The sequence below is a fragment of the Hordeum vulgare genome, chromosome 4H, assembly GCF_904849725.1.
Source record: "Hordeum vulgare subsp. vulgare chromosome 4H, MorexV3_pseudomolecules_assembly, whole genome shotgun sequence".
In the NCBI taxonomy this organism is placed as follows: domain Eukaryota; kingdom Viridiplantae; phylum Streptophyta; class Magnoliopsida; order Poales; family Poaceae; genus Hordeum; species Hordeum vulgare.
The window spans coordinates 491,279,742-491,296,065 of record NC_058521.1 but is presented as its reverse complement, the minus strand read 5'-3'; the positions used below and the strand labels follow the sequence as shown (position 1 = coordinate 491,296,065).

Sequence of the window (16,324 nt, the reverse complement as noted above, 5' to 3'; positions counted from 1 at the left end):
GCGCCGGCCGGCCCGGGGATCTCATTCCGTTTCCTCATCCCATCCTCCGGTCCGGTCCAGTACAGTCCAGTCCTCCTGGCTGGCCAAGCTATGGAGTATATTAGCTATGGCCTCCTCCTCTCTTTAATCATGGGCTAAGATTTGAACTCGATAACCACAGTTGCTGGCTAGACGCGCAGATGAGATGAGTGGTGCATTAGCCTGCGGCTGTTGGCGCGTGGATTCTCTGTTTGCTTCAATCCTGCGCCCACGCGGCCCTTGTCTAGGCCACGGTGGTACTAGTAACAAGATTGATTACACTAGCTAGCTCTAGTGTGTGTGTATACAAGTGCTAATCAGAGGGAGAGGCAGAGGGAAGGAGTGTATTCAAAGACACACACAATGATTGTGTCTCTCGGGGAGGCGGGCGGGAGGCCTAGGCGTGGATTGGTAAAGTGAAGGGGGGTGCTGCAGAACATGGGCCTTGACCGACCCATACACTAGACATACGCGCGCAGGGCACATACGTACAAAGGTATACTACTACTACTCTCCTATGTCGTCCCTCTCTCCTTCCATGCAATCTTTTGCTCGCCCTCTTTCCCTGCTCTCTTTTTGCCTGGTGTCCATCAGCTCCATTTCCACACACCCTTTCTCCTCCTGTCTCCATTGCTCCGGCCTAGTTATTATGTTACCCTACTAGCCTTTGCCCCCACAAGGCCATCGAAACGCGTAGCAGCCAAGTTACACTACCAGGTCAGGTCAGGTCAGGTCTAGAGACCACGGCCAGCCGGCCGGGGCCTTTTCTCTTCTTCTCTCTTTCTTTCTCTCTCTATGTGTGTGTGTGTGAGAGAGAGAGAGAGAGAGGAGAATCAGGAGGAGGAGGAGGTGGCCATAATTCTTGCGAGCTCGGGCAAGATCATAAGGGAAAGACAAAAAGGCCGAAAGTCGAATCATGCTGCCACATGCCACACCCTATACAAAAGCTAGCCCTAGACACACCAGCAGAAGCACCCATCTCACTCGATCGCTCACGCAAACTTACACCACGCCACCATAAGCTAGACTAGAACCAGAACTAGATCGATCCCGCACAAACGGCTTCGATCGTGTTGCTAGCTAGCTCCTCCGGATCGACCGATCAGTCGGTCGATGGGCCGCCGCCACCGCCGCGAAGAGGTGGGGGTTCTATTGGACGAAGAGGAGGAGGAGCTGGAGCACCACGCCAGAGCTTGCGGCGGCGCCACGAGTGGGCTAGTGGATCAAGAATTGGGTGGCTGCCAAGAAGGTGGAGGGGGCATGGTGTTTGAAGCGAGCAGTAGCGTGGGGAGCGTGAGTGCGACCATGGGCCCGCCCCCGATCATGTGCTGGCCGCCGCCGGCCCCGTCGCTGTCGCCGCAGGAGCCACTCCACGGCGCGATCCACCACCACCACAACTTCGGCATCGGCGGCCAGGGCCCCTTCTTCCCGTTGCTGCCGCCGCTGCCTCCACAGCCTCCTCCGCCGCCGCCCTTCTTGGCCGACTTCTACGCCCGGCGCGCGCTCCAGTTCGCCTACGACCACTCGGGCGGCGCGTCGTCCTCGTCCGACCCGCTCGGCTTCGGCGCCGGGCTCTACATGGGGCACCACGGATCCCCCGTCCACGGGATGATGATGCCGCCGCCCTTCGGGGCGTCGCCGTTCGGCGACTTCGGCCGGATGACCGCGCAGGAGATCATGGACGCAAAGGCGCTGGCCGCGTCCAAGAGCCACAGCGAGGCCGAGCGTCGCCGCCGCGAGCGCATCAACTCGCACCTCGCCCGCCTCCGCAGCCTCCTCCCCAACACAACCAAGGTACTGGCTCTCTGGCTGCATAATAGCGTACCCTGGCATATAAATTCATGCATGCAATGCAAATATCTCCAGCTCTAGCATATCGGCAATTCTTTCTGCACAGTGCACTGCATATAGCCAACCCAAAACATGTGTGTGCATGCGCGCGAACTCCAACACTCCATTGCTGGCTGGCTCCCCGGCCATTCCATTTCAGCATATTCTATGGTAGGAGAGAGCTACTAGGAGACAAGGGGAGGGAGGCGAGCCGCCTAGTTGACGCGGAAAAGAGAGACCAGGAAGGAAACAAAAAGCTTGCGACTCGAGGGTTACTGCTGGGCGATGGCCTGACCAAGGTGAGACAAGCGCGCGAGCTAGTGTCAGGTACACACACTCACAGAGCGCCGGCAGCAAAGATGAGAAAGCCGACTGTCTCGAGATCCTGCTGCTGGTTACCGCCCTACTCCCAAGAATTCTAGCACCCAGATCCTTCTGCATGCATACCTTTGCTAGCTAGCTCGCTCTTCCAAACCATCCGAGTTATCCTATGCAATAGTCGGTTTTAGATTTGGGTCTCAAAGTCTTTACGGTCAAAAGGCAGCAATGTACATCCATTGTTACTGATCTGTTGACTGTTCTTCTAGTGTTCGGTTCAAAAGCTTTTTGGTTTCTCGATGGTAGATAAGACATCCTATAATCACATATACCACTAGTAGCAATGTCTATAGATAACACGCACGCATCCTCCGGCTAGTGCTGCACGTATAAACCCCAGGAGCACTGCACCAGCGAGCTAGCCAGGAAGGATTTGACCACGGGCAATGGATGTTGGCGTGCGTGATAACGGAACAAGTATAAAGAATGCGGGCGCAGAGTGGCGATCGATGGTGTTTGGTGCCCCACTAAACCCCAAAAGGAAGAAACACAGATCGCTTGTGGAAGCGTGCATGCGAGCACCACCACCAGCCGGCAGGGCGGGCGAGCGAGCCATGCACTAGCCAATTTTTTGTGTATTGATTACGCGCTGTTATGCTTGTGCTCCTCTCCCAGTAGGAGGAGGGGAGGTCGAGTGAGTCCCACGCTCGTCGGCTCGGAGGCATGCATTCCACGGCACGGCACGAAGCCAGCCCTCCTTTTCGCCTGCATGCGTACGCCCCGTCCATCATTCCCCCCATCCATGCATCATGCATCCTCCTCCCATCATGCATGTTTTTAACTACTAATCAACTACTACTGGCAGCTCGCCCGCCGCCGCACGCGCGTGCGGGCGGGCGTACCCTTTCCTTGTGATTTACTCCATGCATATGCATGCATGAATGTTTTGGTGCGCAGACGGACAAGGCGTCGCTGCTGGCGGAGGTGATCCAGCATGTCAAGGAGCTGAAGCGGCAGACGTCGGAGATCAGGGAGGAGGCGTGCCCGCTCCCCACCGAGGCCGACGAGCTCACCGTCGACGCCTCCAGCGACGAGGACGGCCGCCTGCTCGTGCGCGCCTCGCTCTGCTGCGACGACCGCCCCGACCTCCTGCCGGACCTCATCCGCGCCCTCAAGGCGCTCCGCCTGCGGGCGCTCAAGGCCGAGATCACCACCCTCGGCGGCCGCGTCAAGAACGTGCTCGTCGTCACCGAGGACGACAGCGTCGCGTGCGACGGCGACCAGCAGGACGAGGACGGTGGGAACATGCAGGCGCCCATGTCGCCGCAGCACGCCGTCGCGTCCATCCAGGAGGCGCTCAGGGCGGTCATGGAGCGCACGTCGTCGTCGTCCGGCGCCGAGGACTCCGGGGGCTCGGCCAGCGGCGGGCTCAAGCGGCAGCGCACCACCAGCCTCTCGGCCATCCTAGAGAACAGGTCCATCTAGGCTAATTAACATCCCCGTACGTACGTACGTACGTGATGATCTATCTATCAGCTGATGTGCAAAACGGAACGAAACCAAACGAAACGGAACGGAAGGAAACAACAGTAAAACACAACGTACATGCACCACAGTATCCCATAGTTGATGACAGTAATACCGTGCAACTAGCTAGCTTAGTTACTAGCTAGTTATGGATCCCCAAAGTGTTACTGTTTTTCACCTCTTCTCGTTTAGGTTTCTCCCCATTGATTTATATACTAGTGTTTCTTTTGTTAGTGTGGTGTGTGTATCGATCTCTCTCCGGCGGTCAGTACAAGGTTTTCACTCCTTGCTGGAGTTTCACATTTTAAAACCCATATACATTCAACTGGTCAGGCTGCCGACGTTTTCAACCAGCAGTACTGCTAGTATGCATGTTTATTAACTGGTTTGACATGTACTCTCTCTGTTTTTAAATATAAATCTTTTTAAAGAATTCATTAGAAGGCTATATATGGATTTATATAGTCATACTTTAAAATGTAGATTCATTCATTTTACTTCGTATGTAGTCCCCTAGTGAAATCTCTAAAAAGACTTATATTTAGGAACGAAGGGAGTAAGTATCGACTTGAATATGATTTAGCTCGTTTGTTCGAAACAATATTCACACGGTTATCCTCCCTCCTTTCCAAAATACCTATCATGGTTTTAGCTTAAAATCGGCATACTCGTGTACTAGACATCAATATACGTTATGTATGATCATTGTCTATACATATACTCTATATGCATCCAATTCACAATAAGTGATGTTTTGGACAAAGTCTCATGTGAAATATTCAAAACTTTGATCACCAGTATTGTCGTAAATACTTGGATTGAAACTTGAAATCATATGCATAGATTTATCAATACAGCTTGTCCTTATTATTTGTTGGTTGTTTTGCCTATATTGCAATTCAAACTAGTCGAAGCTACATATTATAGGATTGTGTCAATATCCAAAATGTCACATTTTCATTAATCAAAGTGAGTATCATTTTCTTGTTGAATCATCAAGGAATCTAAATCCCTTCAGACCATTTCAAATCAGTAGTTTTCATCACTTAAAATGGGTTTATATGAGTCCTAAAAAGGTGGTTTAAGATGGATTGGCCTCTATGTGGCATCATCATTTGCGTGTGTGTGGAATAACTGCATCATTTTTCAAAAACAATAGAAGATAAAGTAACACTTTTAAAATCTCAACTCACCAAGAAATAGTTTTTAAAAGCCTGATTTGAAATTACAAAAGAAAAAAACATTTAACAAAATTAAATTTGGATCAACTATTTTAATTTTGACTTTTTTTTATTTTGTGAAAATGTATCTATTTTTCTTCTATATATTCTCAACTCCTTGTCGCCAAATTAGTTTTGGCCTCTATTTGGAACATTTCCATTTCAAGATTTACTGATATTCCTAAGTTTTTTTTATGATGTGGAGGTGATGGGGTAGACACATAAATTTGCTTTGAATTGGTCAAACCACTTTGGAATGGTTTGAGGAGGATTCTAGTGGTTTTGAGAGTGACGGTTGAGTTTGTCAGATTTGCATTTATCGTGGGTGTATTGTGTGCTCAGCCATAGTACATGGGTGCATGAACACATTTAGCATTTTTCTTTTGTACTACCTCCGTTCCAGAATAATTGAAATTCCAAGTTTGCCCTACGTGAAACTTCATTAAGTTTGACCAAGTTTATATAGGACTATATCAACACCTACAACATAAAATTTGCTTCGTTAGATTCATTGTCAAATATATTTTATATTGTATGTGCATTGATATTTGCAAAAAATCCTAAAGACTTATTCAAACTTTAAAAGGGTTTAACTTAAGACAATCCTCAGAACTGAGGGAAAATACTGCCTTGCAAACTGCCATTATACAATATGGCGACACATGCATGTTCCTAAACATAGCTCTATGGGTGTGTGTGTGTGGGGGGGGGGGGGGGTCATATGTTTTGGCCCACACATGCATGTGAATTTGTTGTAGCGGGACATACTTTTTTTTTGCTTTTTTGGTAATCGGAAGGTGAACTGTGCCTTTTCATATAGAATAAATGGATGAACATGATGTACTCCCTCCGTTCCTAAACATAGGTCTTTTTAGAGGTTTTACTATAAAATTACATACGGATGTATATAGACATACTTTAATGTGTAGATTCACTCAATTTCCTCCGTATGTAGTCCTCTAGTGAAATCTCTAGAAAGACTTATATTTAGGAACGGAGGGAGTACAAGGTTGCACATTTTTTCGGAGGGAAACGTGGCAAAACCAAAGGGACTAATAATTACAGACTCCGTTTAGCGCATGCCCATAGTGGCCATTTTGTTTTAGAAAAGGAGTTCAGCTGATGAAGGCTTCGTCCTGTAACTATTGTCGATCCACTCGTGCTGCTCCAAGAGAAACCCTAGGATATGGTTTTCCAGATCGGACGATGGCAGCATTGCGGTGTCGTTCCTCTCTAGGGAGCATCGTTTGTGGAGCAGCGCTGGAAGACACAGGCAGGAGGTGGAGCATCTTCGTCCTGGACGGAGCTTTGATGGAGATGTCAGGTCATGCCTGGCCGACAAGGGCTACGCTTTGTCATGCCTGTTAGGCAGGTGCTACGCACGATAAATCTTACAGAGTCTTCGTGTCTGGATGGACGAGCGCAGGGAGGTGGCGCCGTTGGGCACCGTGGTGGCGTTGACAGATGGTCGGACTGGCAAGGATGATGCGGATTTCTCTCCTGAAGATGGGTCAGCGGTTCGATGATGATGGCGGCTTCTAAAATGTGTGCATGTGGTGTACGCTTTAGGTCTGCTGAACCGGTTGTTAGTTCCGATACGTTATGTGGATGGATCGACGACGACACCGATTTTAGATATGAGGAGTGAGAGCACTACATATTATCGCGTTTTATAGGTGTGAGTGGGGGCTTCGGTGGCTTGATGTATGTTTTTGTCAGACCTTTGTTGAATATGTCCATAGTGGCCATAGTGCCCAAGAATGCCATTTCACATTGCTTCATGTCTCTAGTATTCAGGGCAGGCCATAGGCTGGGGCAACGGGGCGCCCGCCCTGGGCCCCTGAGAGGTAGGGGCCCCGGCCAGGTAGCAACATAGCATACATTTTGCGATATTTCTTCCTTAGATCCAGAAAAACAAAAGAAAAAAAATACTCATGTGGTCATTGATGACTTTTCTTCGAGAAGTGTTAGGAAAAACAACAAGACCTGATGCGGTTTTAGTTTAAAGACCATTAATCTATGCTATGTATTAAATTGGTCTCGAAATACAATATATTCTGAATTTTGTTTTGTACACAAGGGTCCCATTTTGTTTTCTCGCCCGAGGGCCCCGAATATGTATGGACCGGTCCTGATAGTATTGCCATCTCATGGTGAGTCATGTGATAGCCCATGAAAAATCGCATGTTCCTCTCTTTCAAATGTTCTAATTGGTGTAGAGGAGCCTGCCACTAGTTTGAAACTCTACCGGTCTCAGGGAAAAAAACGGACAGTGGAAGATCCTGACTTGTCTAGGTGATCGTCTGGTTCTAGACTACAATAGAGAAGGCACAAACTTTGCGCAAGTGAGTCAGGAGTCCGACACCTGAATGCACAACCAGCACCTCGTGTCATGCGGCCATCCTCGGAACGCAAGCATGTATGCGGTAATAATTATGCCATGCATGACGGAGAAGGAAAATAACTACAGTAGCATTTTGGATCACCGCGCATGAACCAGCTTTTGGACGATTTAAACCTAGGGTGAGAGTCATGGAACTGGCTTGGATAGGCAGATGCCGAAGAGTATGAATCATTGTTAGTCATGTTCAAAGATATGGTAGACTTCTGGTTCGGCGTAAGGTGAACCTGGTTGATGCCCTCCCAAAGGGTGACATACTCCCTAGGTGCTGCAAGAACGGGAGCCTAACCATTGCTTTGATCTAGGCTTGTTCAGGTGCTTCCCCTTCCAGCCCGACAATCTACTTGCAATTTTGTCGGCAAAGGATTGGATGTCAATCTTGCACAGTCGTTGTCGGTGTCAAAACCGACAAATATCGGATAGGGGACCCCGAGATGTGCATCTTGGATCAGTGTGTAACAGGAAACGAGGGGACGGTATTTACCCAGGTTCGGGTCCTCTTGAAGGGGTAGAACCCTATGTCCTCCTCGATTATATTGATGAGTGTATGATGGTTACACAATCAATCTACCACGAGATTAGTTGAACTAAACCCTACATGATGGTTATGTCGATGTTCTCTACGAACTAATACCCTCTGGTTTATATAGACACAATGTGTACCTAGGGATACATATGGTCGGTAACATCTAGGAATAAACATGTTGATATTGTAATGTTGACTTAGAGCACACACCAAGGCTTTGAAAGTCTCCATCTTGAACACAGCGTCGTCTTATACTGCGACCCTTTGATGATAGCCATAGATCGGCCCATGAGTCCACCCTGTAGAGATAGGCCGGCGGCCCGAGGACCCCTTAGTCCCGGACTCCCTCAGTAGCTGCCGAATTGGCCTCCAATGTCGTAGTCTTGATTCTTTAGCAGCCTCTCGTACCCAAAGTCTTCGGCTTGCGGGGCGAGTTCTTCACCCCTCTTATGTTCAGATCACGTCAATTCGGCCACCGGCATGTTCCTTAGTGTTTAAGCGTCACAGGGCCCACAATATCGACTTTCCTACTCATTATTTAATGACACCCCTCGATTCTTGTGTGTCGTTGGGAGGCAAACAGTCCAGCAGTCTTTTATAGAAATGCACTTCACCGGTTAGTCGAGAAAGCGCCTATTGAAAAGGCTGGGCGTGTCACGAACAACACATCCCATTCTCCAACCACCAAGGGAAACAAACGAGAGAGCCCGGAGACATGTCAAGTACTCCAAGTTCTTCCTCGTGCCCTCAGGGCCCCTGCAGGGGGACTCGGCAAGTTGTTCAGTCGCCCATATGGAATTAAGTGGCCTCGAAGCGCAAGGATACCTTCCCGCTTCAGATCTAACATCCACATGCCCCAGATTAACCTCTGCGAATGGTGAGGCACTCGAATACAACTTGCCCACTCCACACAAGGAAGAGAGGGCATGCTTCGTCCCCTTCCTCTTACGAGATTTAGGGTTCCCAATTCACAGCTTCCTAAGGGGCCTGCTGAGTTTTACGGGATCAAACTTCATCATCTTACTCCTGGATCCATTCTCCATATCTCAGGCTATGTCGGTAAAGCTATAGGCGGGGAAAAAATGGCGGGAAAGCGAGGCAACTTGTTGAAATTAACATGTTAAAATGAGATACACGTAGATGAAATTAAGATACACATTGCTGAAATAAAGATACAACTTGCAGAAATTAAGAAACAATAAAATAAATCTACTGAGTCCAACATGGATATTTTCCTTTTTCATCACCAGCTTCTTCTGCTGCCTTGGACGCACAAGCCCTTTCTTTCTTTCTCTCCCTCTCAGACTCACGGGCCTCCTGCCGCTGTCTATGAATGTAACACCCCGGACACACCCGCCGGCGGTCGTTACTCTTGGCGGGATCTAGACTGGCCCCACATATCAATACTAGTTTTTTTACGCACTGCCCCACATATCAATACTAGTTTTTTCTAGGCACTTTGTCCTCACTCATGCGCACCCGGGATCAACTGCCCCACATATCAATACTAGTTTTTTCTACGCACTTTGTCCTCACTCATGTGCACCCGGGATCAACTTCCCGGTCGGTCACCCATCCTACAACTACTCCAAGCCAAGCACGCTTAACCTGGGAGTTCTGTTCGAATGGGCTCCCGGAAAAGAAGGAATTCCTTATTGATATGAGTAGTCTATCATCCCTCACTAGTAGAAAAAGGGCCTTTTGTCCCGGTTCGTAAGGGCCTTCTGTCCCGGTTTCGGAACCGGGACTAAAAGGTCGTTACTAATGCCCTTGGCCTTTAGTCCCGGTTCTTACACCAACCGGGACAGATGGGCCTCCACGTGGCCGTTGCGGCGAGCCTGGGCAGGGGGGCCTTTAGTTCCGGTTGGTGACACCAACTGGGACCAAAAGGCATCCACGCGTCAGCATTTCACGTGATGGGTTTTTTTTGAAAGGGAGGGGGGGTTAGGCGGTTTTGGGGGGTTAATTTAGGTGTTTCATATATTGTGTTAGCTAGCTAATGAATAGAGAGAAGTGTCCTCTCTTATCTCCGTGCTTGGTCGACGCTGAATACTATATGTATAGAGAGGACTAGACACGCTAGCTAGTAAGCAAATGAAGGAAACAGAAGATCGTCATGAACATATGCATACAAAGAGAAGTGATATCGACCATCTCTCCTTCTCTGAGAGATTGGTCGAACAACAAGTTCTCGTATATCTATCCGACGCTACTGGCTACATATATACAATATAATTATCTCTTACAATATAATCTCCTAATTAAAATTCAACTCATTAGGGTTCACATGGTATTCTCCGTCTATAGCGATCACGTGGTCAAGAAAGAATGCCGCCAATTCCTCTTGAATTCCTCGCATACGATCTGCTGGTAGGAGTTCATTCTGCATCCGATATATCTAATTTGAAGAAGGGGGTCAATACATATATATGAATAAGTGAAACTGAACACAAATGATGGTAATAAAATAAAATTGTGAATATTATTATTTACGCACGTCATATTGTTTGTCAGAGTAGCCCGCTCACATGTCGTGTGGTGGATGGACTCGCAAATGTAGTATCCACAATAATCATTCCCTGGTTCCTGCCACAACCACTTTACAAGAAATAGAGGTCAATCAAACTGATAGTTAGCAAGCATGCTAAATGGTATTGATGAAACTAGCGCTTGAATCACTAGGAGATGCGTGGAACATGCTACTATAGTACTTACTTTCGGGTGTCTAAATTGCAGCTTCTTCGGCAGTCCCGGAGTTTTTGCGGTGAATTTTTTCCAAACCCTGTCAGACAAAGAAAACAATTACTTGATATCAGGAAATGAACAAAGTTGCCGATATGGTGTGATAATGATCGATTTAACTTACTTCTCTAGAATTTCAGTCATGTCCGCATACTCGTTGGGATCTTTTTGTCTCGAGTCTAAGACGGTTACTAATCCCTGCTCAAGCTTAATCTCTAGGAGAATATAGTGGAAGCTGCGCACGCATGCATAACTCATCAATTACATTACTATAACATTGACTAATAAGGGAAACCGAATATGCAGAAGACAGTAACACTCACTGGAATTCGTAAGGGAAGAGTATTATAGCTTTGTTTTGATTCAATACAAACGATTGTAGCAGGTTGGCCTCGGTATCTTTGGCCTGAGATTTAATCATAAATGCATCTACGAGATTTGTGTTAATGAACCCAATATCACCGATTTGTCTTTTCTTCAATTCGACGATCTTCAATCTGCATATAATATAGTGAGGATAATTAAAAATACATGCAATGAAAGAGCTCACCTATATATAGACACTTAATGACAGAAGTAGTACTACTTACAGGTTGTAGCAAGTGATCATTAATTTATCGAGGGCCAGGAGATTGAAAAACGGGAAGAACTCCTCAAATGGAACCATCAACAGTTCAAGTCCAACGAGGTCATGCTCTTTTCTAACTCTCAGCGTCAAAATATTACACCCCCAGACTCTTTGCAAGTTTTCATGTACCAATCATGGAATCTTCGCATCATCATTGTTAGAGATCTTTCATCTTTGACGAGAGGCTTCCCGTACACATATTTGTGTTCGTCCACCTCCAACAAATCAAAATGTGCATCATCGGGCACATAATCTGCAGGATTGGTACCGGGCAACAAGATCCCCGGATGATTAGCGACGATATCGCTAGACACCTTGAGCCGGGGGAACGATTGGTTCGCTTGTTCGCCGAGCTGGGCAACTTTTTTCCCAGCTCGTCGTTCTGCTAACCTTTGATCACTGACAGTACTTCCCGACCGCTGCGCTTCGATAAATGACTTTGTAATAATGCGCTCATAGTTGCCTTTCGTCGGAGACTTTGGTGGTTTCTTCAGGGCAGCCAGAGTACACTTTGCTTTTACTGGATATATCTTCTCCTCCGGAGGTGGATGTTTTTTTGCTTTCACCCCTTCAAAGAAGTTCTTCACTTCGGCTTCCACAATCTTCGTGATTTCCTCCTGGCTCCTCTCGTATGGTAACTTCTATGGAGTCTTCAGAGAAGGACCGTATCTGTATTGCCTGCCTCTGGCTGTAGTGCTAGACGCCGGAGCAGAAGGAGCGGCTGCGGCTGTCTTTCCTTTCTTACGAGGCGAAGCAGAAGGACGACGCGCCGGAGGAGCCGGAGTGGCGGCGGGTCTCTTTCGCCCTTGTTGACGAGGCGGAGAAGGATGAGGCAGCTGGCTGCTTGGGCGCGCCGGCGCAGGCGGAGAAGGAGGCGGAGTGTCGCCACGCGTCGGAGAAGGAGGCTGAGTGCCCTGATCACTCGCCAGAGGAGGCGGAGGAGGAGGCGGAGTGCCTTGACTCGTCGTCGTCGTCGGAGGAGGCGGAGGCGTCCAGTTCGGAAGGTTGATGAGCTCCTTCCGCCATAGGCATGTAGTCTTCAGAGAAGAACCCAACCGAATCTCCCCTTCATCCGTAGGGTGTTCAAGCTCAAGGTCCTCAAATCCGTCTGTTATTTGATCCACCATCACCCTAGCATATCCTTCTGGAATCGGCTGTCCGTGGTAGGTTGAGCCAAGTTCATTAGGTAAAACAGAGCCAACAGCCGCCTTGACTTTAAGTGTCATCCATCGCGTCATAAGGTGGCAATGTTGAGACTTTGTGATAGCATCCACGGGGTAGGCCATGAAGACAGGCTCCAGCTGCTGAGTCTGCTCGGTGGAAGCCACACTGCTTCTCCGCTGAGATGGCGGAGTAGCTTCAGGGGAAGCTTCGGCAGGTCATTTGCTGCGATCTGCTTCTCGTTCCTCTAGCCCTTGTACCCTTTCGTGCAGTGCCTGCAGGTGGCTATGCTTCACTTTCTTCCTCCTCTCTTGGGTTTTGTAACCCCCTGCGTTCGAAAACCCAGCGTTCCACGGAAGGGAGCCTAGCATGCCTCGTGTCCGTCTAGGGTGCTCAGGATTCCCGAGGGCCATTGTGAGCTCATCCTTCTCTCTGTCTGGAACGAACGTCCCTTCCTGTGCTGCGGCGATATAGTGCCGAAGCTTCATGACGGGTATTCGCAGTTGCTCTTCCGTCCAAACGCACTTCCCTGATATAGGGTCCAAGGTTCCTCCAACCCCGAAGAACCAAGTCCGGTAACGGTCTGGCCATCTCAATGTCTCTGGTTCGACCCCTTTAGCAATCAGGTCATTCTCAGCCTTGTCCCACAAAGGTCGGGCTTTGAGGTAACCACCTGACCCCGTGCGATGGTGATGCTTCTTCTTCGCAACATTTTTCTTGTTTGTCGCTGACATCTTCTTACTCTTTTCCGATTTCTTGTGGGCCACAAATGCGGGCCATTGATCTCTGATCTTCTCAAACCGGCCGGTGAATTCTGGTGTCTCTTCTTTGTCGACAAACGTTTTCAGCTCATTCTTCCACCTCCTGAATAGTTCTGCCATCTTCTTAAGAGCATGAGACTTGATCAATTCCTCTTTAACTGGCTTCTCTGGATCCTCCTCCGGCGGTAGGGTGAAATTTGCCTTAAGCGTTGTCCAAAGATCTTCTTTCTGCATATCGGAGGCATAAGACATCGGCACCTCAGGGTCTTCCTTCTTTGGCTTTAACCATTGCTGGATACTGATCGGGGTCTTGTGCCTAACAAGAACCCCGCACTGAGCACGAAATGCAACCCTTGTCCGGATGGGTTCAATCAGCTTGCCATCGCGCGCGATTGCTGTGATCTCAAACCTTTCATCCGAGCGCAACTTTGTCTTTGGCCCTCGTTTCTTTACCGAAGTTGAGCTCGATCCGGAGGGCTAGAGAAAAAAAAGAAAGACGAGAGTTAATTAATATGTGTACATATGAAAACAATGAATGCATCAATGAATATACCTGGCCGGACTCAGTTCGGTCACCGGAGCCGTCATCACGGTCTCCTTCTTGTACCTCCATTGGGTCACCGGAGCCATCATGAACATAGCCCTCTTCTTGTACCGGCATTAATGGGTCACCGGAGCAATCATGAACATAGCCCTCTTCTTCACCCGGTACTTCCTGACCATCGGTGTCATAGAGAAACGACGCAATGACATCACTTCCTTGTGCGATTATCTCCCCCAACATCGCTTTTGTTTCTTCATCTCAGGAGTGATCCATAGTTTCTGCAAATATTTACAACATGTCAATTATTATTCAAACATGGTACAGATGGATATATATTAGTGGCAAACGTAGAACTAGCTAGCTAATCACAATAAGGAATCATGTTAGTGGCCTCGATGCTGCTTCTCTAGGGTTTGGGGTGGCCTAGACAACGCTTCAAGGGTTTGGGGTGGCCTCGACACAACGCTTCAAGGGTTTGGGGTGGCCTCGACGACAACGCTCTTGTAACTTGGTAAATTTGGGTGGCCTCGAGAGAGTTTGTCAGGTAGGGGCGCGGTGGGAGGGGGTAGGAGACCAATATCGATTTTTCTCTAGGGTTTGGGTGTCCTCGAGAGTTTTGGTCGAGCGAGAGGGCCGAGGGGGGTGCTCCCGTGGTATAAGTTATCACGGTCGAGAGTGGGTATATATATCGACCGCCCCTCATGTCGAAGTTATCCGGGAGGGGGTTATATCGACAACGACGCGACATACATATACATGGGAGAATAATGTTATCGGGGAGGGGGTATATCGGTACCCCCCCTCGTGTTGAAGTTCGATCAGGAGGGGGTATATCGACAACGACATACCCGATAAAAAATAAGAAGACAAAACAAGAAATAAAAAGAGGAGAAAAAGAAAGGAATAGAAGAGAAGCAATCGAAGAAAAAAAAAGAAGAAAAAAAAGGAGAAGAAGAAAGGAATAGAGGAGAAAGAAGAAAAAAATAGAAACTATTCCTTTCTTCTTCTCCTCTTCTTTTTCTTCTTTTTTCCTCTTCTTATTTATTTCTCCTCTTCTTCCTCTCCTCTTCTTCTCCTTTCTTCCTCTTCTTATTTTCCTTTTTCTCCTCTCATTTTTTTTCTTCTTCTTCGTTATCTTCCTAGCTATATATAATACTTTTCTAAAAATGTAACTTTTGCATATATAAAACTTTTTCTTCTTCTTCCTTCTTCCTTCTCTTCCTTCTTTTCCTAAATATATAAAACTTTTATGAAAATGAAACTAACCTAAAATGTACTAAATCAGAGAACATATATAGATAAAACTAACCTAAAATGTACCCAAATGTACTAAAAATCTAACTTTTATATGCACACAGAACATACATACATATATATATATTTATAAAAATGCAAAAAACAAATCATCATTTATATGAACAAAAAATCTGAAAAAGGACATATAATCAGATATACACACATACATATGCTCACACATATACACATAATCTGGAAAAAACATCATATAATCTAAAAAACAAAGGAGAGGATAGGGGCAGAGGCAGAGGCACGGCGCATGCGTCGGCCTGACCAAGGAGAGGTGCGGCGTGGTCGGGGCAAGGGCAGAGGCACGGCGCCGGCGTCGGTGTAGAGGGCGGCGACGGTGGTATGGTCGGGGCAGGGGCGACGGCGGCGTGGTCGGGGCAGGGGCGATGGCGATCGACGGGGCAAAGGGCGGCGACGACGTCGACGGAGCGGGTAGGGGCGCGGTAGAGGCACGGCAAGGGCGCGCGGCGTGGTTGGGGGGTAGGGGCGACGACAATGTGGTCGGGCCGGGCAACAACGGCGTGGTCGGGGGCGGTAGAGGCACGACGAGCTCGGGCACCCAGGCGGCGTCGTCGGAGGGATCGAAGAACTGACGAAATTTTCACAACTGCTGGCTTATATAGCAAAGCCATTGGTACCGGTTGGTGCCACCAACCGGTACCAATGCCCCCTTTAGTCCCGATTGGTGCCACCAACCGAGACCAAAGGTCACTTTCAGAATCCCAAAGGGCGGGAAGCGGCGGCCTTTGGTCCCGGTTGGTGGCACCAACGAGGACTAAAGGTCACTTTTCAGGAGCCCAAAGGACGGGAAGCGGCGGCCTTTGGTCCCGGTTGGTGCCACGAACCGGTACCAATGCACCCCCTTTAGTCCCGGTTGGTGCCACCAACCGGGACCAAAAGCAGCCCGCGTCGCGGCCAAAGTTTAGTCCCACCTCGCTAGTTGAGAGGGGCGCGCAGTGGTTTATAAGCCCCAGTGCCGCACCCCTCTCGATCTCCTCTCCACTGCAGGCTTATGGGCCTACTTGCTACTGCTTTGCCTGATGGGCCTTCTGGGCCTACTGCGGGCCTGAATCCTGGCCCATGGATGGGTTTCTAGTCGTATTCACGCCGTGGTGGCCAAGTTGGTGGCAATTTTTTTATTTTTTCCCAGTTTTTTTGTTTTCTCTTTTGCTTTATCTATTTTGTTTTGTTTCTACTTACAACAAAATACTTATTTATTTTATTTAATTTTGTTTATAATCACTTATTAATTTTATTTTATGATAATTCTTTTTACTATTAAAGTTTCTAACAAAAAAATTTCTTTATGAAATTTCTTTTTGCTTTTAATGATTTTGAACAGA

The 16,324-nt window shown here is 48.0% G+C and overlaps 1 protein-coding gene across 1 annotated transcript; it reads left to right on the top strand.

Annotated features, from left to right (window-relative positions):
- The first annotated feature begins 709 nt into the window (after positions 1-709).
- LOC123446674 (transcription factor bHLH30-like) lies at positions 710-4,123 on the top strand. Its single transcript, XM_045123234.1, has 2 exons — positions 710-1,812; positions 3,124-4,123. Exons 1-2 carry the CDS (start codon positions 1,132-1,134, stop codon positions 3,649-3,651), a joined length of 1,209 nt encoding a protein of 402 aa, XP_044979169.1. The 5' UTR covers positions 710-1,131; the 3' UTR covers positions 3,652-4,123.
- The last annotated feature ends 12,201 nt before the right edge of the window (positions 4,124-16,324 follow it).

Coding starts and splice junctions, on each gene's coding strand:
- LOC123446674 (XM_045123234.1), top strand. CDS start 1,132: ATGGGCCGCCGCCACCGCCGCGAAGAGGTGGGGGTTCTATTGGACGAA. Junction 1,813..3,123: donor TCCTCCCCAACACAACCAAG/GTACTGGCTCTC, acceptor TTTGGTGCGCAG/ACGGACAAGGCGTCGCTGCT.